The sequence below is a fragment of the Sminthopsis crassicaudata genome, chromosome 4 (assembly GCF_048593235.1).
Source record: "Sminthopsis crassicaudata isolate SCR6 chromosome 4, ASM4859323v1, whole genome shotgun sequence".
NCBI classification, from domain to species: Eukaryota; Metazoa; Chordata; class Mammalia; order Dasyuromorphia; family Dasyuridae; genus Sminthopsis; species Sminthopsis crassicaudata.
In genome coordinates, this window is record NC_133620.1 from 233,725,978 (window position 1) to 233,753,847 (window position 27,870).

The window sequence follows — 27,870 nt, forward strand, 5'->3', positions numbered from 1 at the left end:
GATATAGTTTCTATTTTGTTCTGTTTTTATTCTTGTGAGTTTTTTGTTTTCAGTGTCTCATGTAATCATTAATTTACTTGTCTAATTCTAATTTTTAAGGAGATTTTAAAAAGTGTACTTTTGTATCTGTTTTTTAATTTGGCCGATACTGCTTTTAAAAAGAGTTCTTCTCTTAGATAATTTTTTTTAAAGCGTTTGTTTTTAGAGTTTTTTGGTGTATTTTATTGAGTTTTTTTTTTTTCATATTATTTATTAATATAATTTTTCCTCTACCACACTTTGGTTTTCAAAAAAACATTTCTTAAGCTATTCAACGAATTTGTATTGGGCTTACGTCCAAGTCAGTTTCTTTCTCCTTCCCCCCCTCCTTGTGGCCTAGCTTTTAGTTCTTTTGACTTGTTTGTCTTGATCATCTCTGATACATTTGTAGCTTTTTATAATCATTATTTGTTGTTGTTGGCTCATTTTAACCGACCTGTTTTTTGTTATTGTTGTTGTTGATGTTTTTTTTAACTATATATTAGTTTTATTCTGCCATAATGGGGTGGGGTTATGAAAGAGACTCTCAAGCTTCAGGCTTTTTAAAAAATAAATTTCTAAATTCTTTCATTTACAATAGTATTAGATCTTTACTATTCCTTGGAAATTGAACTTCTTTCTGGACAGCAGTATTTTTTCTTCGATTTTAGGGGAGAAAAAGAGAGAGAAAAACACACACACATACACACACTAGAATAGCATAACCAAACAGCATTTTGGAAGATGTTTTAAAAATATGTGAAAATATACTGTAACCTTGACTTTCTCACCACTACAAAAAAGTGAGGTCAGCATATTTTTTTAAAATTTTGTAATATTTTTATTTTGGGGGGATGTTCTTTCTATTTACATTGTTGTCATTGTGCTTGTGCATATTTTTGTTGTCTGATTTATTAATATTTATAGTTCCATCACTAATAAATTAGTGTATCCATCTTCTACAATAGTTCCTTTTTAAAAAATCATCTGCCAATATACTGGGTATGAGGAAAAACCTCAAAGTTGTTTTGATTTATGTTTCTCTAATTAGAGATCGGGAGCATTCTTTCTTATGACTATTAATAGATTACAATTCTTTTTTTGAGAATTGTTCATATTCTATGGCCACTTAATTATTGAATAATGATTTTTGGTTTTGTTTGGAGTGTGTGTGTGTGTGTGTGTGTGTGTGTGTGTGTGTGTGTGTGTGTGTGTGTGTGTGTGTGTGTGTTATATATACCAAATTATTTTCTGGGAAATTTTCTACAATTCCCCTCTTTCCTTCCACTTCTTCAGTTTGACTACTTTCCTTTATGGCCTAGTTTGATTAACTTTGTAGAGAAGTTTTTTACTTCACATAATCAAAATAATCTATTTTATCTCCTTAAACTTCTCCTGGTTTTTGTTTGGCTAAGAATGCTTTTATTCTTTTAATGATATGATATTTAGGTCATTTTCATTTTGAATTTATTATGAATTGTGATATGAGGTATTGTTCTCAGCCTGATTTGTGCCAGTGCTTTCTAATTTTCTCACTAGTAGTTACATGGAGTTCTTTCTCAAGTAATTTGTTGCTGGCTTATCAAATAACTGTCATTGAGTTCTGTTATAATGGAATCAAGGGCCTCTTACTTTTCCTTTATTCCTCCTAATATATTATTGTTTCTGTTCTTTTACCCAAATCAGCTAAGGTCTTTGCTCTTACCTTGACAAATAAATGATCCTTAACTTTCCTCTTGTCTTAGTTCATATTCCCAACTCCAGTTTCTTGCGTACACATTCAGATGTGGTTTGCTACTTTTAGCTGCTATTTTAGAATACCTTGCCCCTGCTTAATTTTTTTTTTTAATTCTCTGACATATGTTATTTCTGGTTCCTACTATGTCTAATTTTTTTGCTAATAGTAACTGGAGAAAGTCATAAAATCAACTAGCATTGGTGACCTATTGCTTAACCCTTGCTTGGTTTTCTTCATGTATCTGTTAGTTCCTGGTTATTGGTTACTTATATTATTCTCTCCTACCAATAATCTGCTTTGAGAATATTGGTATCTTTGATAATCAATTATGATGGATGTCGCTGGTTACTCTTTTCAGCAGCAAGGTGATTTAAGCCAATTCCATTGTTCTTGTGATGAAGAGAGCCATCTGCACCCAGAAAGACTGTGAAGATTGAATGTAGATTACAGAACACTTTTTTTGATGTTTTTTGCTTGCATATTATTTTATTTTATTTTATTTTTTGATCTGATTTTTCTTATGCAGCATGATAATTATGGAAATACGTATAGAAGAATTGCACGTGTTTAGCATTGGATTTCTTGTCTAGAGAAGGGAATGAGAAAAAGGGAGGAAAAAATTTTGGAATACAAGGTTTTGCAAGGGTGAAAGTTGAAAATTATCTACGCGTGTGTTTTTGAAAATAAAAAGCTTTAATAAAAAAGAGGAGAATATCAGTATCTTAAATCTCCCTTACCACTCATTTTCACTTATCAATAAATCCAACAAATGTTTGTTTTTCTATTATCTTTTACATCTTTACTTTCGACTTTATTCTGTGTAGTGAATTAGGCCAAAGGCAGTCCAGTCACATCTCCTCCTACTCAAATCTGGGCCCAATTCATCCACTGTAGCCCTTGTTCAAGTCACGCATCACAATGGCCTACATTAATAAGTTTCCTTTCCAGATGTCAGAATTGGGCTAAATTGTCCAATATTAGAAAAATATTTCTCTTTAAAGTATTCTATGAATGATACTATATTATTTCATATTTTTGAATACCTCTCAAAAACTATAAAAAATGAAGTTCAAAGGGTGATGATGCATAGTGGATATAAGCTGTCTACAACATGTTGTCAGAGATGTATCTTCATGAATATAAGTCTAAAATATTGTTAAAGATTTGTATGAAAAATTAGGTTGGTTTGTTATATACCAAGAAAAGAATGTAAGAGATGAATAACCCAAGTGATAAATTAATTCCTCTAAGAAGTTTCCAGGTATTGGCTAGATTCTTTATGGGAAAATATAGGCAAATATTTTACAGGACAATATCTGTGTATGTTGAGATCTGTGACAGAGAAATATTCAAATAGAAATTATACATGGGTATCCCAATGTTTATTACTATTTTCTTGGGATCAGCATATGACTTAGAAGTGAAATTTGTCCTAAACCTATTGTTTATTCTGGATTTGGTTCAGAAAAGACCACTTTTTTATGAGCAAGTTTGGGACATGGCTTAAAACATAGAGTGTCATACAATGTTTTCCATTTTGATAAATTATATGTCTGAAACATTTTTGAGGAAATCTTTAAATATGTATCATTACAATAAAATCATCTCAAATGTTTTTGTCCGTCTAGGTATCTGTATATGCGTGTTAATATAGTTACAGATGTTGTTTAAAAAGTCTTTTATGAGCTTAATAATTAAACATTTTGTGCTAATGTAACTTTTTTTTTTTAATGACAACTAAGACTTAAATCCCACCCACAAAGAAATGTATAAATAGATATATATGGATAATTATGAAATAAAACTTGTTGGTTCTGGCTTCCTAGAGTAATAGAAAACCTAAAAATGTTGAGTTTTCCTTAAATCACAAGTTTCTTAATCATTTTATCAAAAAAATTTTTAAAGTATTATCATTACCTTGTCAGGTGAATCAGATAATAAAATAATTTTTTTAAAAAATTGTTAAGTAGTCCCTGAAAATACACTTGTTGAAAAGTAGATTATTGCAAATATTAGTGTTTTAACATTAAATGGGAAAAAAAATTTCAGATTTATAATATATATGTATATATATGTATTTTTAATAGGGTTCTGATGATTGCCTTGTAAAAATCTGGGCAACAGATGATGGAAGATTGCTGGCTACTTTAAGAGGTCATGCAGCTGAAATATCAGATATGGCTGTGAACTATGAAAACACCATGATAGCTGCTGGAAGTTGTGATAAAATGATTCGAGTATGGTGTCTACGAACATGTGCTCCTTTGGCAGTTCTTCAGGGTCACAGTGCATCTATAACATCACTACAGGTAATTATAAGCATATTCATTCAATCCTCTTATAAAAATCCTCAAAGGGAGGTCATTTTATTAAAAGCATACTACCCCAGAAAGAAGTCAGATTTATATTCTCTTAATTTTTTCTTTAATGTCTAGTTATAAAAACCTTTAAAAATGAAAAAAATAGAAGTGTTTTGTCACTTTTGTTAAAAATCTGTATTTTTTAAATACTGTGATTATGTCTTAGTTCTGCCAAACATGACTATCCTTTGTAGATGATTCTCAGATTTTCACATCCAGTCCTTAGCTTTTTCTCTCCTGACTTTCAATATCATATCACATATTGTTTTTTGGACATGAGAAATAGAATAACTGATAGGCATCTCAAATTCAGCAAATTTAAAACAGAATATATATTTTCTCCCAAATGCTTCCTTTTTCAGCTTCTGTATTGTTGATATTACTCTTCAAACCTCAAGAGTTATCTTCAACTTCTCTTTCACACTTACTCCCACATATTCAGTCTTTTGTAGTTTCTATCTTTAAGATATCTCTCATATACAACCTTTTCTTTCTATTCACCGCTGTGACCCTGGTACAAACTCTTTATTACCTTATACCTGGACTGTTACTTAAATACTCTCTTTATTCATTTCTCCCTACTAGTCACTTAGCCATAAAAGTGATTTTTTTCCTAAAATAAACATCTGACCATCCATTCTCCTTGGTTCTATATGTTTCAATGGTTCCTTATTGCCTCTAGGATCAAATATGAAATGTTACATTCAACATTTAAAGACATTCACAACATTGACCCTTTCACTTTTTCCGGTTTTCTTAAACTTTTCTAAAAACCTTTTCATGTACTTTAAACTTCAGGAATACATACGTGTCTTCTTGATTTTCTTTGCATGTGCCACTCCATCTCCCAGATCTTTGCTTTTTAATGGCTATCTCCCCCATACTTTGCATGCTTTTCCTTCTAGCCATTGACCTATTTGCCTTTTTAAGACTCAGCTCAAATTCTACCTTTTCTAGGAAATTTTTCTCAGTCTCCACCACTTAGTGTCTTTATTCTGGAATTACTTTTCATTTACTCTATGCATATAATGTATATATAGTTGTTTGCCTATTATTTTTATTCATTATAATGCCAGCTCTTAAAGTACAAGGACAGTACTTTTACTTTTCTTTATATCCTTAACACTTAGCACAGTGCTTTTAGGTTATGCTAAAATGCTTATTGACTGATTTCATCTTTGTGCTGTTTTAGCTTTTGCATTTGCAAAATCTTTGAGGCTCCTAGCTTTATTTATATGAATGATGCACTATAAGTTGATAGACTACTTCTGTGTTTCCATGTTTGTTTTTGGTACTATGTAACTTATTTTATTGACTGCTATTTTTAAGGTAGTAAACAATTGGAGCCTTTATAAATTTTATTATTTTAAGAAAGTATTATGTTTGTATAAAGATTTTTTTCCCCCTTTCTCTTCTTGTTTTTCAGTTTTCTCCATTATGCAGTGGCTCAAAGAGATATCTCTCTTCTACAGGGGCAGATGGCACAATATGTTTTTGGCTGTGGGATGCTGGAACCCTTAAAATAAAGTCAGTTTTTTTAAAAATGTGCAATAAAAATGGCTTATTTTGTTTAGTGGTTGCATTTATGTAAAATGTTTTAAAAAGTAAGCTATAGAAAATGAGTCTTTGTCCTCTACCAAAAACTGTCATTTGAGTAAATTAAAATTTTGTCCCAAGTATTTATATGGACCTTTCTTCCTTTTTTCTTTTTTTTCTTAAATATTTCTTGGTTTTCAGTTAATAATTTATAGCTAGAGTTTGATGATTGTGTTATTTCATGCTTTTTAAATTTTTTCAGTTTCTTTCCAGTTTTTCCTTTATTTTTCTTTTTAGAACTGTTTTAGTGTAAAATAGTTTTCTGACCTGCACTTTTTGAGGTATCAAACTAGCTGGTTCTGTTAACAAATATAGACTTTCTTATATATTTAGATCTTGTGTAGAGAAACTATTGGGGCATATGCCTGATTTCATTAAACAAGGAATGAAAGTAATATTTTATTTACTCTTTTTACCTATTATAAATAGAATGCCTCTTTGTTGTATCTTTCCTTTAATCAGAACAAGGACTGTGCAATAGAGGTGGCCGTTTTGCCACTGTTGAACTTTATGAAGATTGATTGTCAAATATATCAAGTAAATATTTCCCTAAACAAGTACTGCCCTAAACTCCAAACAAGTAAACAAGACAACACACAAATTTCCAGGATGTTAATGTCAGAGAAGTTTATGACCATTTTAAAATAGTTTAGAGAAAAATTTAACCTGTGAGACATGCCACAATGATCACAATAAACTTACTAAAATTTTTGGAATTAGAATATTAAAGCTAACTATCCCAATATATTAAGTAATTTCCATATTAAACCCAACAAATTGCTTGTAGACTATTTAAAAGACCATATTACATACATACTACACTGATGGGACTTAGAAGTATAACACTCTCTTTCTGGAAAATCTGTTTTAAAATTTTTGGATCACCTTTCTTGCCAAAGTCATCTCATTATTATGGCATTAAAATATAAAATATGTTGATGTTATACAATAATATGTTTAAACTTTTTCTGTGTCATCTACTGACCTTCATATGCCTTCAAAACTCCCCAAAATGTGTAATTTCCAATGCTGACCAATTATATATTAAAATCATGATATGAAAGGGATAGCTGTTGACTATATCAGCTTGAGTAATGTGTTAATTCAAAATTATGATAAATTAATCATGATTCTTAATCATCTTTATCAGAAGAAAAGAATTTAATTTTAATGATGTCTGTAGTAGAAATCCATAATTTCAAAAATGTTCAGTTGGATCCTTAATATACAATTCATTGTTCTAGGTGTTGGGAGTGATGCCAAGATAAAGACACATTTTTTTAATGCCTTAAGGGAGCTTGTGGCATTTTGAGCCTTAAGTCTTTTTTTATGGTTATAAAAACTACCATTAAAAGTTGAAATAGGAAATGAAACCAATGAGTTGAGTGCAAGGTAATGGCTAGTGTTCAAAAGTCAATAGAAGTTATGGTCTTAAAAAAATAAAAACGAAAAGTGGGAACATTAGTTTTTCCCCTTTTTTATTTTCACAATTACTTCTCTAAATAACATCTTTTCCTAAAGTTTATTTTTTCAGGTACATGAAACCTTTCTTAACTTAGGCTTAGAATCTTCATTTATCTGGTATTGCGGAATGAGGTGCCCCACATAAAAGAATTTTTCAGGTTTTCCTTTGAAAAACTAAACAGAATTTTAACTTTTAAAATAGTTTTTTTTCTCTTGCTTTTTTCCCCAAAGTTAGAGTATGATTATATTAAATTTGTTTTTCATTTTTTCTACTTTTCTTAGAGCCCTCTATAATGATATAATGTTTTCAGGGATAATTAAGGATAAAGCTCCTTGTCCCACTAAATAGATTGCTATGATTTCTGGCTGTTATTTTATTTTATTTTATTTGCCATCATATTCCTCTTTATTATGTTTATTTATATATTTTAATTTCTTATACCAGCAATTATTTACTCCCAACAATATACATGTAATATATAACTTAGGAAAAAAAATAGGAAGTTGTCTCAGGAAACTAGTTAATCCAGTTTGCTTAATAAACTATTAGATTTATGCTTAAGAACAAGTCATTAGACTATGGCCTGAGAGTATCATTTTTCTCATGTGGAATAAAATATATGGGCTTTGTGACAGCAGTTGTTCCTCCTTGTTTTTATAGTTTAGATTTTGAGAGATTTCCCAAGTTAGTGGTACATCTAGTTACTAAATAAAAGCTAGCTTTTTAAAGTTTGTGGGTATGTAGGCAATCAAGATAAATGTAATGTTTTATCTTTTTGGAAAGTCACTGGCTCAACTATCATCTATGGTAATTGAAGGAAACAATAAAATAGATAATTGGATTTTAGAAGTACTCTTCTACTGTAGATGGAAGTAACATCTTCCATCTGTAGTGTGGTAGGGAGTTCAGCTTTAAACTAGGTAGCTAGTTTGGAAGCTGGTTTCAGTATACAATTAAGTTGAAGCAAGCTAATCCAGGCATAGTTAAATTGGAGAGAAAGTTTGACACAAAGAAACATCTCATCTATTCTTTTACTTTCATTCTTAACCAAATTTCAATGAAATTATACCACTGTTTTGATAAAGGTGATAAGGGTTTATCTTTTTGGATCCTACATTATGATAGTCTGAATTTACAATATGTAATTTGAGATTTAAGGAATACCCAAACCACTAAAATAGATTAATTTTTGTTATGAGCAAGTTAACTTTTTAAAATTAATTTAGCAAATTTTGATTTTTGATGTGTACTTGTACCAAGAAAATTAGTAAATATTAAGGAAGTAAAATGTTAACATTGCTAATTTGTTTTAAAAAATAACTAAATGTTTTAAGTATCCTCAATCTGATTCAAAGTAAATTTTCATCATGATTATTGTAGAATATTAAGAAACTTTGTTTCTTCAGTGATATTTTCAAATAGCCCAAATATTTCTAATTTTCAAAAACTATATATTTGAATGGTATGGGTGTATAGTAGATAATTTCTGATTGTATAATCAAGTTTGATGATCTAATTATATCTCTCAAAAGAACAGTTTTTCATTTCACATTTCTAAGAAAAGCTTTAGAATTTCAAAATCCTTTTAACAACTAGTGTAGTATACATGTTGTTCTAAGTACCAAGATGTATGAATTTTGTTAAATTTCAACAAGACAGTTTAATTTTTTTAGTATGAGAAACAAGAATCTTATTAGCTGTAATAAAGCTGTATAGTGCAAAAAGATAAAATCTGTGTGATCTGGCAAGTTAAACATCTCTAATCCTCACTTTCCCAAATCCATAAAGTATTCCAATCTTGGAATAGAAGACCTAAATAGTTCCTTCTAGACTTAAATTTGTGATCTTATGAGTAGAAGAAAAAGACTTTAATTAAAAGTAATCTTTAAACTTTTTTTTTTTTTTAACTCCTAATTTAACCAATTCCAAAAACCATAGCTAGAAAGTACAGTGAATCAGGGTACCACTTTTTAATAGACTTAGGACAGGAAGACTTGCATTAGATCTGGTCATACACACTTATTAGCTATTTGACTTTAGTCAAATTATTACAATATGGGGGAAACCACAATATGGAGCAACCCGACCTCCCAGAACTGTAAAATTAGGTATTAATTGTAAAGCACTTAGCACAGTACCTGGCATGGGACAATGAGCTATAAAAATGGTTAGTTGTTGTTTTCATCTATAAAGTAGAACAAAAAACATATAGAGATTAGTATGGTTGTGTGTGTGTGTGTGTGTGTGTGTGTGTGTGTATATACATACATACAAATACATACATTTGCATATATATGTACATACCTATATGAAAACAATTTCTTCTGTGTTAACTTTTATTTAAAAAAATACACATAGTAAATTTACCTTGTTACTTTCAAAAGCTGTCCTAATTATCTGCTTCCCTCTTGATTTCCTTGTGTTGTATTCTGTTCATTTAAGAAAATCACCTCAAGGATCCTTATTTCTAAAACTTTTTGGGGGAGGTAACCTTTTTATTAGTGCTTTCCTAGGGAAACCCATACAAATCTCAGATACAAAAAAGAAAAAGAAAAACCATCAAAAAGTTTTTTAAAATGACTTTTTTTACTTTACAAATGGTAGTTTTCCCATTGCATTAGTGTGTTATGCTGTTGTACCATATGGCATACTGTCAAATTTGATTAAAAATTAGTGTAATCATTTATGTGTCTACTGTGCCAATGACCTTGGAGTCATTCTTGGTAAGTGATTATGGAAAAATTAACTGCATAATCAGAAATTCCTAAAAATCATCAATGGCTAGGATTTCCACAAAATCCAATCATGAAATAGTGATTCTAAATTGTTTGGCCTGCCCATCTGTTACTTCTTGTTTTATTTTTTGTCCTTTCTGTATTCATTTTGAAACCTAAAACTATTTCTGATAGTACAAGTACAATCCCTTTAGGAATGATCACTTTGTTTATTTTTTCTTACATTGTAGTCAAAAGACCCAAAAATTTACAGAACGGTCCTCGACCTGGAGTTCAAATGATCTGTTCTTCTTTTAGTGCTGGTATGATTTTCTCTCTTTAGCTTTCCCTCTACTCTTTTCTATTTAAAAAATATTTTTTGATGTTTTTATACAGAATTTGCAATGAGATACATAATTTTGTATTAGCTAAAATTTTTATAATTTTGCTCCTGTGGAGTAGAGGAAAAAGATTAGATGATAACTGAGATGAATGCAAAAGAATTCAGAAGATTTTTGGATTTTTTTTCTGATCCAAGTTAACTTATTGCAATTTTTCTCTCAGAAAAACTATTTTTAAAAGTTTAACATTTTTAAATGTGAAAGGAAAAGATTAGAATCTTGCATTAAGATATTTTTATATTATTATTTATATTGGGAGAAAAAGATTTAAAACCCAGACTTTAAAGTCTTTCATTTGAACTTTGGAAGTAATTCATAGTTACATAGATATTTATAACTTATTGAGAGGTATTAGTTGCCATGTGCTTTATTGCATACCCTTTTAGACTTAGATGTTTTGTAGCATAAGATATAAGCTCTATTGTAAAGTTCACACTTGAGTTTAAACAGGTTCCATCAATACTTGAGAAGTCATAATTCAGGAATTTAGAGATGAAAGTGTTAACTGATTTAAAGAAATCTTTACTTTATGATTTTAGAATCTGCTTGTAATTCTATTTGTCTTCCATCTGTTTAACCTAGGATGAACAGGATTCTTTTTATTAATGAAACTAGGACATAGTCCATGTCAAAGTAAAGTTCAACATCACCATCAGTATGTGGAAATAGTTTCTGCATTTAGAAGCAAAGAACCTCAGCTCATAGCTCTGCTGTTTACCACCTGTGTGATTTTGAACATATTTAACTTATCTGAGTTTAAAGTTTCCTGATCCATAAGTGGGTTGGACTAGATGAACTGAAATCCCTTTTCGATTTAAAATTTTATGATCCTTTGAATAAGTAGGAGAAAAGTGATGGTGATATTCATAGTGCTTTTCTTAGATATTTTGATTTTATTCTGATAAGAAATTTTAGATATTTTCAGGCTACTATCACAATTTCAAATGATTTAGCTGTTTTTAATTGAAAAAATGTTACAGTGTACATCTAAACTACAACTTTAATTTCAGTTATATAGATCATTCAATCAGTTTTCCCCATTTGCTTTATAAATAATATATTAAATTTTGAAAGATTCATTTAGTATTAAGTATTTAAGAAGAAAATAAATACATTTAGATTTTAAATTTAGTCTCATGATAAAAATCATGATGATATGTTGTAGTATTTTAGAATCTTTATTTTTAATGATTATGAAACTGTGTATTAAAGTGTTTTCTGGATCCTTTCATAGGTGGAATGTTTCTGGCCACAGGAAGTACTGATCATATCATCAGAGTTTATTTTTTTGGATCAGGTCAGCCAGAGAAAATATCAGAACTGGAGTTTCATACTGTAAGTATTACTTTGAGAGAGTTACCTTGTCTAATTAAAATGTCTTTGGCAGCTAAATTCAGGTGTCAAAATTCATTATTTTTCTTTCATTTCTTTATAGGATAAAGTCGATAGTATCCAGTTTTCAAACACTAGTAGCAGGTAAGAAAATTACCATTTACATTTTTTCTTAACCTTTTTAAACTATGAAATTGTAGATATTTTTTTTTTAAACCTGATAGCTTTAAAGTTCCCTTGAAATTAATTATTTGATGCTTAGGTAGATCAGAGTGACTTTAAGAACACTAAATTACTGGTAAGTTAGGGATTTGCACCATTGAATAAAATTTCCCACACTGGGTTTTCCTTAACTTGATGAAATCACAGGTCTGTAACAGGGAAAAAAAAAAAAAAAAAGTTGAATGAACTTTTTTTTATTGTTAAGCTATTAATAAAACATTTCATTTCCTTTTTGGTTTAGGATATAAGTCAATAGTCCCTGTTAATTTACATTATAAAACAGCAATTTTGTGTGTATGTATGTGTGTAAAAATTTAAAATTGAAATTTGGAAAGATCCGTATGCTTACAAATGTGTCTACCTTTAGATTATGTTGGGGGGAAATTTTTCAACATGACTTTATTGGGAATTGAGTCTTGCCTTATATATTGCTTATAAATGATGTATTGCATAAAGTTTAGAGAAATACTTTTCTTGTTAATTTAAAATCCATAGTTTCAATGTATCGTTTACTAATATATTCATTATTCTTAGGAAGGGATTGAAATGATATACTATTACACAGTCATTTCAGACTCCAGTAACTACAGATAATTTGGTGCAAAACTAAGTTGCTTTGGTACATCCAATAATATTCTAGCTAGGATATTGGAGAGTGGTCCCAAACCATATTTGAAGCCTGATTTTTTATTTGTTTGTTTTATTTATTTATTTTTAGTGCAGTCACTGATGCTACCAGCAAATTCACATTAAAAATTAGGAAGACAAATGTTAAATATCAATAGTTTTTTAAAATTTGGGGAATCATTTTTAAGAATACGTTTTTAATGTAGAATTATAAATATGAGTATATGAAGGGGCATGTTTGTAGAATATTTTGAAGAATAGAGGTCAGGAAAATAATGTTTAAAGTTATTTGTGTCTTTCCTGTAATTAGATTTGTAAGTGGGAGTCGTGATGGAACAGCTCGAATTTGGCACTTTAAGAGAAAAGAATGGAAGAGTATTTTGTTAGATATGGCTACTCGTCCAGCAGGGTAAGATCAAATTTTTTAAATTGCTTAGATATAGATCATTTAAATATATATTAGTGGTTATAGTAGATTTCATGTACAAGGGTAGGATTGATGCAAGAAAAATCTTGGTGGATTAAGATTTAGTGAAAAGTGGTATGGAATGCATCAAGATAGTAGAGCATAATGGAAATTTTTATTTAGAAATTAGATAACCACTTATTGGTAGTATAGTAGGGACTCTTGATCAGGTGTCTATGTGGTAAAAAGATAGGTAAGTATCTCAGTCAATAGAGCACTGAGACTGAAGTCAAGAAGACTTGATTTCAAATATAGCTTCAGGTACTTAATACCTATGGGATGCTGGGAATGTCACCTAATCTTTGTTTGCCTTAATCCACTGGAGAAGGAAGTGGCAAACTCTAGTATCTTTGTCTAGAAAGCCTCATGGACAGTATGGTCCACAGGATCATAAAGACTCAAAATGACTGAACAGTATCATCAATTGATGAAGTGGTGAGAAAACTGCATCTGAACTTAAGGACTGGGTTTGAATCCCAGCACTGTCACTTACTAATATTACTAAATAACTTGACTTTCCTTAAAATTGGAAGATTTGATGGGATGATGTTTAAGATCCCTTCTAGTTCCTAAAACTTGGAACTAGTGACCTCAGTGCTACATATTTAATAAAATTTCAAATCTTTAATTTCTGCCTTCATATCTATTACTTTTAGGAAAGAATAGGAGATGTCAGGGAAGGTAGATAAGTCATTTTCCTCTGGGTTATAAATGTAATAAAGTCAGTGGTAGAGCTGAACTATGATTCTTTTTTTCTGAGTTTAAATCCAACTAGCTATTTTTCTTCAAAATTATTACTATTAAATAAGTGTTCATTTCTGTTAATAACAAATAATAAAACTTATTCAGATTTTTGTGGTACGATCATTTTACCTAATGCAAACGCATTTGGTCAAAATAATGTTTTTATTCCTTTCAGACAAAACATGCAAGGGGTAGAAGACAAAATCACAAAACTGAAAGTAACTATGGTAGCATGGGACCGTCATGACAACACTGTTATAACTGCTGTTAATAATATGACCTTAAAAGTCTGGAATTCTTATACTGGTCAACTTATTCATGTACTCATGGTAAGAAAAATCTTCCAGTTTTTATTTGGTAGATTTTAGATAACAAATAACTATTAGGTTAGCTTATATTGAGCTAACTTCAAAGTGATATTTGCCTGGAAATATATAACAAGGGAACAAAGAAATTGTAAAAATAAACACTTGTCATTTTACCCTAATCTTGAAGAAAATTCCTAAGCAGCTAGTTCAGTACGGTGTTCTCATGGGAATTGAAATTTTGAAGGCATTAAAATTAATAATCCTTTTCCTATGTGATACTGTCATTTCCAGCTGTTTGTTGATTTGGAAATAATCCCCTGTATGAAAGATGTCAAACATGGCATCCACACCATTCCCAAATGTGACTAAACCCGATCAAAATGTATTAGGAAATATGTAACAAAATAAAAATATAATAAAATAGATATTGTTAATCTGCATTTTTCTAAGTCAATAGATTTGTGACTATAGGGATATTATGTATGGATGGTTTAATGGCTAGTTTGTATTTGAGTTTGACATTTCTGCCCTTTATTACTATATGATACCTGACTTATAGGCATTTATATTGTCTTAGCTTAGTTTTAATTCTAATTTTAGTGCCTTCCCTCTGTTAATTATTTCTTTTTTATCCTGCATATAGCTTGCTTTGTGTGCATATATGTATGTTTGCATGTTGTCTCCTCCATTAAATTGTAATTTCTTTGAGGGCAAGGACTGTCTTTTGTCTCTTTTTGTATCCCTGGGACTTAGCATGGTGCCTGGTACCCAGTACATATTTATTGAAACTTGATTGATTGATAGATAGCATAGTATTTGAAGTATTTTGCCAACTAAATTTGAAAAAAATTTATTGAAGTAAAAGTCATTTCCAGAAGTGTTCTATAATATTTGCTATATTAATGTTATTAGTTTTCTGTGGTTTTAACATGAAAATACATTTTTCAGGGCCATGAAGATGAAGTATTTGTTCTTGAACCACACCCATTTGATCCTAGAGTTCTTTTTTCTGCTGGCCATGATGGAAATGTGATAGTGTGGGACCTTGCTAGAGGAGTCAAAATTCGTTCTTATTTCAACATGGTAATTGTCTATGCCTCACATTTTTACATATGTATATAAATGCATATATTCTATTTAAGATTTCAGTATTTTCTAACTACTGGCATTCTACATAGTGCAAAAGAAGTTCATTTTAAATTGGATCTTTAAAAAATAGATAAACTTTTAGACTATGATATTTTTAAGATGTTTAAAATAACTTTTACAAAAGAAATATATATGTTATAAATACTGGTCATAAAGATTTTTTCCTGGAGTGTTTTGACTCCATAATTTTTGCTTTAACATTTTCCACTTCAGTAAATAAAGATGTTACTTTCATCTTACACTGAAAACTTTGTGGAAAACTTAAAATCTTTGTGTATCAAATTTATTTACTCAAAGCATTTTGTATTATGCCTACATGTTGTAGTTAAGTAGTTTAGTTTTCAGTGTTTACTCAATAAATGTAAACATGTAACTGTAAGACATCATTAGTTTCTGGGTCTAGAACTCAAAAATGAAATAATTTTTGCCCTCAAGAGCTTACATTTTACTGAATGACATTTACAATGTATATATTATTTGAAATGCACAATATTTTATTATAGTTTTCTCATAACTCTCGTTATTTCCATTTTGTAAATGAGAAAACTAGGGCATTGAAAAGTTTAAGTGACTTGCCTACACTTAAAAAGCTAGTGAATTTCAACTGTGGGAGACAATCTCTCATCATCTATGCTTCCAAATCCAAAATGCAAATCCAGTCTTTTATGCTGCTGGTTTCTACTCTTAAAATTAGGATCTAAATTAGCTATATGCACTTAAGCCATATCATTAGAATGTAAGCTCTGGAATGTTCTTACTAAGAAGGAAGAGCTTTTTTAATAGCATTTTGATTATGTCTAATATTCAAAGTTCAGCTTCAGAGAGACTTTTTTTCATTAAGAAAGGTGACAATTACTTAGTTGTAGCATTTTTCCATGACTGTTTGCTAAGTTTTCAAGGGTTTACAATCTATATCAGTGAATAGTTTCCACACTGAAAAAATCATGGATCATTGAAGTATTAAAGTATAGAACTATGTTATACATATACTCAAGTGCCATCATTGGGAGAGGAAAGGTTTTCTTGAATGTGAGTGAGAAAATAGTTTAGAGAGAGAGAGAGAAAGTATATGCGTATGTGTATATGTGTGTGTGTCTAAGAGAGAGAGAGAGAGAGAGATGTAATTGTAGTAAGTGCTTATTAGAAATAGGACAACTTGCACTGTGGATAGAGTGCTAGGGACTCATCTTCCTGAGTTTAAAACTGGCCTCAGACACTTAATAGCTGGCCCTGGACAAGTCACTGAATGAACTGGAAAAGAAAATTACAAACCATTACAATATCTTTGCCAAAAGAAACTCCCAAATGGGATCATGAAGAATCAGACATGACTTACATGACAATACAATACTTAAAAATTTATATCCAAAATATATATTTTTACTTTTCTTAATATAATCATTATAAAATCAAATTATGAAAGCTGAAGGGCTATATGTGGTACTTTTTATTATTAAAGGATCTTGAATGAAATTTATTCTATTTCAATTTAATTTAAAAAAATAGTAGTTTTTGTAATGATTTTGGACAAGGTAATATTAAAGAGATATCACTTTGAAAAATGTTGCATTATTTTCTTATTTTAAATAATAGCTTTTTAGTTTCAAAATACTTGCAAAGATTGTTTTCAACAAAAAATTTACCCTTATAAAACCTTGGGTTCCAAATTTTTCTCCCTTCCTTCTCTTCACCCCTCTCCCCTAGACAGCAGGTAATCCAATATATTTTAAACGTGTACAAATCTTCTAAACAAATTTCCCATGTTTATCATGCTGCACAAGAAAAATCAAATCAAAAAGGAATAAAAATTTTAAAAAATTACTATGTTATGATCTACATTCAGTCCTGTGGTATTTCAAGTTGAAAGCTTTCCTCACAGGTTTCAGGTTAATTTCTAATTAAATATTTTTGGTTCAGTGTGGATCTTTGGGACTCCATTTATACATACCTTTATGCAGGAAATCTACATCTTGATGTCATGTAAAAGGAATACATTCATTGGGATTATACCAAGTCTTTTCATTGTTTAATCACTTTTTTAAAACCTGGTCCTTCTTTCTCTGCTTTCTCAATTTTAAGAAGTCTTTTCCTTTATTGAAAATGGAGGAAAGTATTTCCTTATAATTTTTAGCTTCATGCCAAAAAAAATTGCATTAACTATAACAGCATAGTCTAAAGAATGCCTTGTAAGATACTGTAGCCAATATAGTAGGGATAATAATTTCATAAAAATAAAGTTTAGCTTGGCTATTTGGGGAGTATAATAATGGCCTTGAAAAATAATTGCCTACCAGGGAATTCTTGTTTGTGACCATTAAACACAATGGACTTATTTCCTGCTAGTGAGATAATAGAGGATGAAAAAAGTTCTAAGGCATAAAGTTTAATTCTTTTTAAAATGATAGTGTGGTTATACCTTAATGCTCATTTAATAAGGTTTGAGTCAGATACCCATTTTCAAACTAATATTATTACTGTTTTTAGAAGACTATTAATGGGATGCAAAAGTAGTTTAAGAGTCAGTATTTTTGATCTTCTTTGATGGCCTCAACTAGAATAATCCTATATCTTCCTGATTTTTCTCCCCACTTTTCCAGCCTGTCATTTAAACTCTTCAGTATCTGATTCTCTACTTTCCAGATCTACTTGACACTGTTTATCTCTGTATACTTTATTGTTCATCAGTCTAGCTCAAAATCTCTTTATACATGATGAGTAAATCTCTAATATAGCTTGCCTTTCCAAATGAGCCCTTATATATGAAATCCACTTCATCTTCAGCAACTCCTTGTAGAATCCCAACCTTCTTTCAAAATATAGAAAGGTGTCAGTCACCTCCTTATAAAAACTTTTCATGAAATCTCTATGTAAGAACACACTTTAGATTTAGAGGACCTGATTGTTGCCTCTGCTTTTTACCACCTGTGTGGCTCTTCCAGGACTTCAATTTTCTTACCTATAAAATGGGGCAGCCTCTGAGATTATTTTCAGCTCTAGATTACCCTATGTTCTATCTCCCTTCAGCACTTAGCAGACAGTAAACACTTAAATATTTCTTAAATTAATGAGATTACACTCATGAGTTAACACATGTCAACTTAATAATGTGTCTCTAGCTTAATCTTGGATGCTATAGAATTTAAGTGTTAGAGTACTTATGTTCATATCCAAACAGTAACTCACTAGGATATCTTGCTACTACTAAGCTTAACCTTCCTACATTTCTTTCCTGTCCTGACCTTCATCTCATCTCTCTGAACCTCAAATGCTCATCTCCCAAATTCATCTTTTTTCATTTGTAGAATGGGAATAATAATTATTATTTTACATTATGGAGTAAATGTAAAAATAAAATGAAATAGTATACATAAAGTCTTTGCATGCTTTAAAGTACTGTGGCAATGATAGTTCTTATTCCCAGAGAGCATAAATGGCAACTTCATTGTAATAATGAAGTAGTAGGAGAGATATATAATGATTCCTATAAACCTTTAATCTATTTCCTAGACCACACATACGCAGATAGGTTTTCTAGATATAAATTATTCTTTAGTCTTTCTGTTATATCACATTAATTCATATAAATAAAATAATATAAAAGTAGTAGTCTAAACAGTAAATATATATAAAATTTTATATGCATTATATGTGAGATATATATTTGTGTGTACATGTAGATTATAATCTTTAAAAATGTATGATCTAAAAACACTAGCTAAAAGTGTCTCTTTGCCCTTAAAAGTTTACCCATCCTTGTTCTAATTTTTTTTTAATAAGTGCATAGAAATATATTTGTAAACCTAATCTAAGTGTTACTTTTTTTTTTTTTTTTTTTTTTTTTTTATTGTGCCCTTTGTCTTCTTGGTTTAGTCATTTCAGCATTACTGTATTAATGAAGGAAATAGTTGTACTTTTCTTTTGTTTACTTCAACAGGTAGTTTTATTTTTACAGTGATTATTTACAGTTTAAATATTTACAAAGATGGATTAGTTGATTCTTTCATAAGACAACTGCCTCTCTGTTTTTTAACAATATATCAAGACCTCTTTGGGTTTTTCCAGCAAAGTAATATGCTAGAAAATTTATACAAAAGGGGCCCAACTTTTCTGAGGCAGATAATATGCCATATCTCCCTAGAAGACAGTGGACTAAATGTAGAGCTTTGTGCTTTCTTTTTCTTCTACTCATTATATACATTACCAGAGTTTTCCTTGTATTTATTTTAATGACATGGTAGAGGAAACCTTCATGAAAATACAATAAACAGCTAGTCAGTATTTATAAGGACTTAAACATATCTCATTTTATCCTCACAACCATCAGGGAAACAGATGTTATTATTATACCCATTTTATAAATGATGAAATACAGCAGATATAGATTAATTGATTTATCCAGGATCTCATATCTAGTAAGTATCTGAGGCTGTATTTGAGCTCAAATTTTCCTTATTCTAGTCTCAGCTCTCCATCTACTGTTTCTAGCCAGTGGCATGGTTAAAAAGAGAAAGAAAGAGAGATATTGCTGTGTAGAGGGTATTTAATTAAGCCCACCTCCCTTGATTGACCTTCTGTGTGGCAAAAAAGAAGAAAGGCTCATAATTATCCTCCTGTGAGGTAAGAAAGTCATATTAATATCCTACCTTATAAATTTCCCACAATATATTAAAGTAATATCAAATTAAAGTATGAATACATATGCAACACACACTTAACTGTTTGCTTATTTATTTTTGGGCCTGTCGCAAAGATTTTACCAGGGAGATAATTTGGATAAATATATAATATATATGTGTGTATATAAACATATGCAATTGACCAATGATGTTGGTCAGATTATCCCATAAGGAATATATTAAACCTATTTTTAAATTAGATGAAATCTTTTAGCATTCTCTATCCTTCAGATTTCTGTTTCTCGTAAGAAAAAGAAAGAGTTTGGGGGAAATTACCATGTTTTATAAAATGAAGAGGTTGAACTAGATGAACTTGAAAGCTTCTAATTCTGATTCTGTGAATCTATTTAATAAGTTAAAAAAAAAAAAATATATATATATATATATATATATATATATATTTATCTATAGGCAGTTGTGGCCAAGTTCAAAGAAGGTCATTACCAAAAGATGTCTGTGTCAATGTGGGGCTGAAGGGGGGTGGGGTGGTGAGAGGGAATCCTTCTATATTTAAATTATAGATTTATGAACTATTGAAGTATTTTTAAAAAGTAGGTTTTAGCACTCATAGCCATTTATTTAGTAAAATGGAGACATGTTTACTTTCTATGAGGGTGGTTTTAGTTAGGACCTGCTTTAGCTAGAAACATTTTTAGAAAATATTCTCTTCTCAAATGTGAGCCCTAGAAATCTATTCTTTTACCTTTTTTGCTGCCTTTCTATCCCCATCCTCCGTTTTCTCAGCTTATTTTTACCACTTTTTATAAAGGGGCAACTAAGGTACTAAAACAATCAATTAAAATATTTTAAAATTTGATAAATTTTTTGCCTGTAGAAGATTTTTTTTCCTTTGTCCATTACCATCATTGCCATTCATCAACATTTAATATTGATAAGTATTATGCTTTATTTTTAGTCTTGAATGTATTGTGCCATTTAATAGCTATTGGCAAATAGTTTGGAATACTTAATAAAAATTTCCTCTAAAACAAATTTTAGTCAAATCACTTTTTAAAATATCTTTTTGAAAACCAATGTAGAGAAAAATGTGAATTGTGACTTTAAAATATCAAAAGGTATTTTTTTGATGCTTAGTTCTGATGCTATCTTTGTGACACTGACCAAGCAAGACACATTACTTCCTTTGTGAATAACAGAACAGAGAATTATGTGACATGTTTTTGCAAATCTTAAAGTTCTTTGTAAATGATTTAATATTATCATTTTGATATTAGAATTTACTTTAAAAGGTTTACTATGAAAGAAAAAAATCTTTATTTCCTACTTTTAGAGCTTCATCCCTTGTGTAATAATTCCTGTGTATGAATTACAAAAATGAATTAATAATTATTAATGAAAGTAATGAATGAAACCAAGTATTCTGGTCCCACTTTATTATATAAATATGTAACCTTAGAATTAAAAACATTTCCCCAATGGACTATTCTAACTATTCAAATTTTAGTTATATTTCAACTCCTTTGAAGTGACTGGTTTAAAATTAGTATTAATATAAGATTGTAAGTCCTTTTTGTGGAACCCTTACCTTCCTGTATTGGCTAATCTTACAATTTTTTAGTTAAGTTTGCTGTGGAGAAGATGATTATGAAATTTCTTTTCTGTCCTACTGTTAACTTTTCCCCTGGCTCTGAGAACCCTAAAGTATTCCACTTTCTTCTTGAAATCATGATAGTGATTCTCTCAGTAGTCAATTTGCTCATCTATAAAAATGAGATTGAACTATATTATTTTTTAAAAGTCATAAACATCTTATGCTTCTGTTAACTGAGAAATTTGTAAAGTAAGTTGGCTGTATTAAGATATCTTCTATTATTTTATTTGAGTGTCTAAACTAATTTGGTGCATCTTAGCCATATCTCTTGTCTCTCTACCTTTATTATTATGGACTTAATAAGAAAAATGCAGTTACTTGCTTTTGGCAGTACTTTAGTGCCTTTCTTTTATATTTTGTTCTAAGAAAACTGAAAAGTACAGGTTTTGGATATAGGTAGATTTATACTCTAAATAATAATAGTCCACAAAATTTCAGTATGTTTAAAAAGTAGTGTGCTACTTAGTTACCTAGGAATCAAGTTACATGGGTTTGTACTATAAATAGTACCATTTTAGGCATATTCCTGTTTGTCAGAGATATTGGACACTGTTATGTTAATATAAGAACACATTTTGAGTCATTAGATAAAGTGGGTTTTATAGTATAAAAATAATGTAATTCACTAAATGCTAATATTAGACAATTGTCATGAGCCCATAAAACACATAATATGTACTGTAAACTTGCAGGATAGAGAGCAGAAATAGAAGAGGAAGAGTAGATAAGAAAATTATGTCAAGTGAAAACAAACATTAATCCTTTTCTATGTGCTAAACAGTCACTTCTTTCACAGAGCTCATAGTCTTAATGGGAGAGGAAAAATTTAAACAAATATGTATAAATAAGATATATATTTATACAAGTTAAATTGGAAATGATCCTAGTAGGAAGGCCTTAGCATTAAAGAGGGAACAGGACAATTTTATATAAGTTGAATCAAGTCAAGCCAAAAAGGCAGAGCAGTAAAAATTCTGGGAGTTGAAAGATGGATTGTCTTGTGCAGGAAAAGCAAGGAGACCACAGACATGGCAGAAAGGTAATAAGATATAAAGAAGACTAGAAAGTATAAAGAATTTTGAAATACAGACAGAATTTTATATTAATCCTGGAGATGATAGGGCCACTGTAGTTTATTAAATTGATAATAATTAAGGGAGGTGGGGAATGAAATTTCAAAATGTTCTCTGGAAAGAGAAGCTGTGGCGTGGGAAGATCTGGAAAGAGAGGGTATGGACTAGTGAAGTGTAAGAAATAAACTTGAGAAGAAAGTAGAGACTTTTTTCTCCTTATCAACTTCTAGCCTAGCCAGAATATTAAGGAATTGATTAATAGACCTCATTTCCCAACCAAAGTGTTTTACAAAACTGGAGTTTTTGACCCTTTTTTGTGTCATGAACTCTTTAAGACATTCTAGTGAAGTCTGTAGGTCCCCTTTTCTAATATTTTTCTATGTTGGAGATAATAGTCTAAAAACTCTAGTTGGCAGAAATTAATCTGACTAGGTTTAAGTTAATATATTTTTAAAAAGTGTACAGTACTTTATCAGATATAGGTTTTGATTGTTGAAAAGGTGCAGGGGTCCAGCCTCTACAGGGGGTCCAGGGAGCTAAACAGGAGGAATAGGGTCAGTGTCGAATGAAGATAGGAGTCGTGGGGTAGTTTGAATGAGGAACTGATGGAAGTGATGCTCCCACTTCTCTCAGGCTCCTTCAGGCTTTATTTTTATACTATATCATGAATCATATACTTTTCTTTAGGTCAACATAGTCTTCAGACATGTGTCTGACTTATTGACCTTTATATGTTACTACATTTGACATCTAATATTTGAGTGTTAATTATTGATTACATTACAAGAAGCCAATAATGAAAGGTAAATATTATACAAGTTTAAATGCCAGTGGATTTTGTTGGTTTACTTTTGTCTTCTTTGTCAATTCTATGGATTGTTTGATTCCTCTATTTCCCTGACTTGGTGTATATAGGCAGGGCAATTCCTAGTTATACTTTAATAACCATCTTTTGGTTCCTAGATGTACTGCTCTTTTCTGAGTCTAAATTGGTGAACACCATTATTTCTTGGACCTTTGGATTCTCTCCACTAGTGACAATGCTTTCCATAGTGTTCTCTCCTTTATAATTTGTCTCGGTGAGAAATTAGTTTTACTAGGACAGAATATGCATGTGGAATCAAGTTAACTTGCCCAAATTTCCCTTGTCACCAGATTTTTTTAGATAATGTTTAGTGCTGTAATCAAGCCAATTATAAATAATATAGGAAATAGTAGTCCACTAATGAGAATCATAGAGGGAAATGTTGTTCATGCATGAGTGCTGTGCACATTTGATCTCAGTGCTGGGCTTTGCCAATCAGCTTAGAGGTTGCGGCTTCCAACATTTCCCCCTTTTTTATTTTTTAATTTATGAAGCTATTACTGGAAGTAAAGGACAATAAATTCGTTTTTTTAAAAATTCAATAACTTCTGAAGGGGAAAGCAGTTCATAGGGTGAGTATTTCATCATGGAGTTTGGTAATATCTAGAGAGAGATCTGAATGATTCCATATACATATACCTAGGAGGTGGTTTCTAACATTATCCCAGGGTGAGTAAGAGGAGTTATAAAGTAGAGGTGTAACACAAACGGACTTTAATTGGTAATGACAGCAAGAGGATTGATGAACTTTTAGTTCCTGCTATAGTTCTTCTAAGTAAAGTATAGTTTCTTCAAGAGCATTAATCTTAGCTTCTAGTTTCCTATCTATGATTTCTTGAGACATAAGTGCAAGTGAAACATTTTTTGTCAGTTGGTCTACAGTGTATGATGCATACACTTCCTGAATTAAAGCAGTGGTGGAAACTGCAACAGAAGAAATTAGAGAGGCTATAAAGCATTTATTCCTTCCTAGTAAGTTTGCATTATTGTTAAGAGCATAAAGGCTAGAATCATCAGATCAAGTATCATTTAAAACTGTTGGTATGAGAACATAGGTAGGTTGATGAATTACAACAATGATTTCTGCTTGCAGATCAGGCGAGATACAATTGGTAATCTAACAATCTATACAAGTGACATTAAAAACATGAAACTTCATAAATCACAAAGGAGGGAAGAGTCATCAGAAATAAGGAGGGCATAAGGAGCTGAAACAGACATAGTAGGCAGAGGCAGCATAGTTTGGGCTTTGAAGTTTAAATGGTACAGAGGTCATACTTAGCCGGGAAATATGTGATTGGGAAAATAATGTTTTGCTTAAGGAGATAAGTAGTTCAGGCATGACCTTCCATCTACTGATAGGTTCTTATTTGGGGACCAATTGGTCTAATGCAGTCCAGTTAAACATTTTAGATTTATTAAAATCTTAATAATCAAAGAATGGGCTAGAAATGGAGAAATCAGAAACGGTAAAATTAATATATAATAGGGGGTAGGATATACTTTTTAAAGGAAAACCACAAGATTTCCAATGAGGAAATTCAGTTTGGAGGTGGATTAGACTCTACTCATCTTCTGTTAAAGTGAGATCTTTACAATTTGTGATGGATGGTGGCATTTTTAAAGAAGAAACATGATTATCAAAGCTAATAAAAGAGGAAACAGGTGCTTTTGCTGTCATTACCTAAAGTGTTCTTGGGTAGGATGTAGAGAACTTTTTTAGAAGTGGGGGAATCAGTAATAAAATGACTGGTATCAAAAGGAATACATGAGGTTACACAAGATTCTTTTTTTAAGCAGAGACAAATGGGGCCAGAGAAGGGCCAATGAAGTTATGTATCACAGAATTTTTTAAAATTAATTTTATAATTATAAATTTTTTTGACAGTACATATGCATGAGTAATTTTTTTTATAACATTATGCCTTGTATTTATTTTTCCAAATTTTCCTCTCCCTCTACCCCCTCCCCTAGATGACAGGCAATCCTATACATATTAAATGTGTTACAGTATAACCTAGATACAATATATGTGTGTAAATCCAATTTTCTTGTTGCACGTTAAGAGTTGGATTCCCAAGGTATAAGTAACCTGGGTAGAAAGACTGTAGTGCTAACAGTTTACATTCAAAATCCAGTGTTCCTTCTCTGGGTGTAGTTGTTTCTGTCCATCATTGATCAACTGGAAGTGAGTTGGATCTTCTTTATTTTGAAGACAGACACTTCCATCAGAATATGTCTTCATACAGTATTGTTGTTGAAGTGTATAGTGATCTTATGGTTCTGCTCATTTCACTCAGCATCAGTTCATGTAAGTCTCTCCAAATCTCTCTGTATTCATCCTCACAGAATTTAACAGTAATAAATGAATCTGAAGAGCCACCAGTCAGAGGGGGTGTAATTAGTGAAGACAGATACAGGCAATGACCGGGGAGTCACATGAAAGACAGGAGGCTTTGGGACATAAGTCTAATATACATTAGCAGTAACAGGGGGTTACCTGATGAGTCACAATAACAATCATAGCAATAAAGAGCAAAAGAGGATTTAAAGGTTGCCCTTGTGAAATGACCATGGTTTCAGCTGTTTCAGAGAGTCTCTTGATTTGTCCCCAAGTTGGTGGCGCAGCTTGTCTTGTAGCTGTAGATTAGCATCTGCAATGGCAAGAGGGAGAAAATATCTCTTCAAATGAAAGGTTTCTGATTTCAGGCAGCGATATAGTATTAGTTGGAAGAGGTAGGAGAAGGGCCTTTTGCTCATGGTGTCTGATAAGGAGATCAGGAAACCACACATGTGTGTCACTATCCTGTGGAAAAAACAAGCATATCCTCTGCCAAAACATCTGGCCCTCTCCATGTACCAGAGAGTTCCATTTTACCATAGGTTTGGGGAGAGTACTGGAATCATTCCAGTGCCTATATAGGCTGGGGAAAATCCAGCGTCATTAACAGATAAATGATTTAAAACAAAAAGCGCATGAGAGACAATTTGCTGGGGAGAAGAATATAATCATTATCTTTTAAATTACTTATTTGAGCCTTAAAGGATTTGATTAGTTCTTTCTACTATGGCTTGTCCTTGAGGGTTATAGGGAATGCCGGTATTGTGTGATATATGGAATTTAGAGCAAAAATCAGAAAAGGCTTTAGAAGTATATGTAAGTCCATTATCTGTTTTGATACCTTTCGGCATTCCCATAGTAGAAAAGCACAGAAATAATTGTTGCAACATCTTTAAAGGCTTCACCCGTCCTTGGGGAGGCAACAATATAGTGGGAGAATGTGTCCACAGTAACATGTAATTAAGAAAGCTTTCCAAAGGACTAGATATGAGTAAAGTCTATTTGCCAGAGATCATTGGCTCTTAGATTTCTGGGATTTACTCCAAATGGGAGGGTGGGGAAAGACGTAGGACATGTGGAACATTTTTTTAACAATGTCTCTAGCTGTTTCTCTAGATAACCTGGATTGTTTTTGTAATGTGGCTGCTGATTGGTGATGGAAAGCATGACTAGAGATAGCAGCCTCAGTGTTGGTAAAATCAAAGGCTTAGTTAAATTTAAGTCTTTGATAAGGTTGCCTCTGTGTATAGGACCAGGAAGATGTGTGTATACAAGACTTGTCCTATGAAGTAGGTGTGGTCCTTTTCTCAATAGCTATAAAGCTGTAAGTAGGAAGACAGTGGTCATAGCTTCTAGAAGTGAAGCTGTTTCAATGTCTGGAAACAATTTAACTATATACAGGGAATCGGTATACAAATTGAAAGGAGCATTAGGAAATTTGTTAAATGCTTCTATAATTTACACAAATCTCAGCTTTTTGAGCAGAGTTATATGGAGTAGCCAGGATAAACTGATCATTTTCTGTGACTATGGAGGCTCTACCTGAAGAAGAGCCATCAGTAAAAAATCAAGATAGCTGGAGGTGGTAGAGGTAAGAGAAATGTCTAGGGAAAACAAGATCTTGTGTTTTTAAAAATTGGAATAGTGGGTTCAAGGGTAAGTGAAAAATTAATTCTCCTGAGAAGCCTGAGAGAAAAATCTCCAATTAGTATTATAAAGGAACAATGAATCAACTTGCTGTGAAGTAAAAGGAACAATAATAGTATCTGGGTCTTTCCCAAAAAGTTCCCTGCTTCTGCGTCTGCCTTTACCAATCAGAGTGGAAACTAGATCAGCGTACGAAGAGACAACTTTCTTGTGTGTGGAGGGTAAGTGAAGCCATTCTAAGGGCCCCTCTTGCCATAGAATGGCTATGGGTGTGTAGGTAGTAACAATCAAAATAAGAGAAAAAGGAGTGGTATAATCTATTCGTTGTAGAAATTGACTAGCAATTGATTTTTCTATTAATGATAAAGATTGTTTAGCTTCTGATGTTAAGGATCTTGGAGATGTGGGCTTTGAGTCACTCTTAAGCAAGTCAAAAAGAGGTTTCAGATCAGAGGTGGATAGTTTTAAGTAAGTTCATATCTCCTAAGAACCTTTGGAAATTGTTAAATGTTTTCA

The 27,870-nt window shown here is 31.2% G+C and overlaps 1 protein-coding gene across 1 annotated transcript in view; it reads left to right on the forward strand.

The window, feature by feature from the left end:
* PHIP (PHIP subunit of CUL4-Ring ligase complex) overlaps positions 1-27,870 on the forward strand; it is a 173,548-nt gene that overhangs the window by 59,064 nt on the left and 86,614 nt on the right. Inside the window, 9 exon segments of the mRNA XM_074310460.1 lie at positions 3,844-4,065; positions 5,543-5,643; positions 10,143-10,170; positions 10,172-10,214; positions 11,527-11,627; positions 11,728-11,768; positions 12,784-12,882; positions 13,859-14,012; positions 14,940-15,074. Of these exon segments, the coding sequence (XP_074166561.1) occupies positions 3,844-4,065; positions 5,543-5,643; positions 10,143-10,170; positions 10,172-10,214; positions 11,527-11,627; positions 11,728-11,768; positions 12,784-12,882; positions 13,859-14,012; positions 14,940-15,074 (924 nt within the window).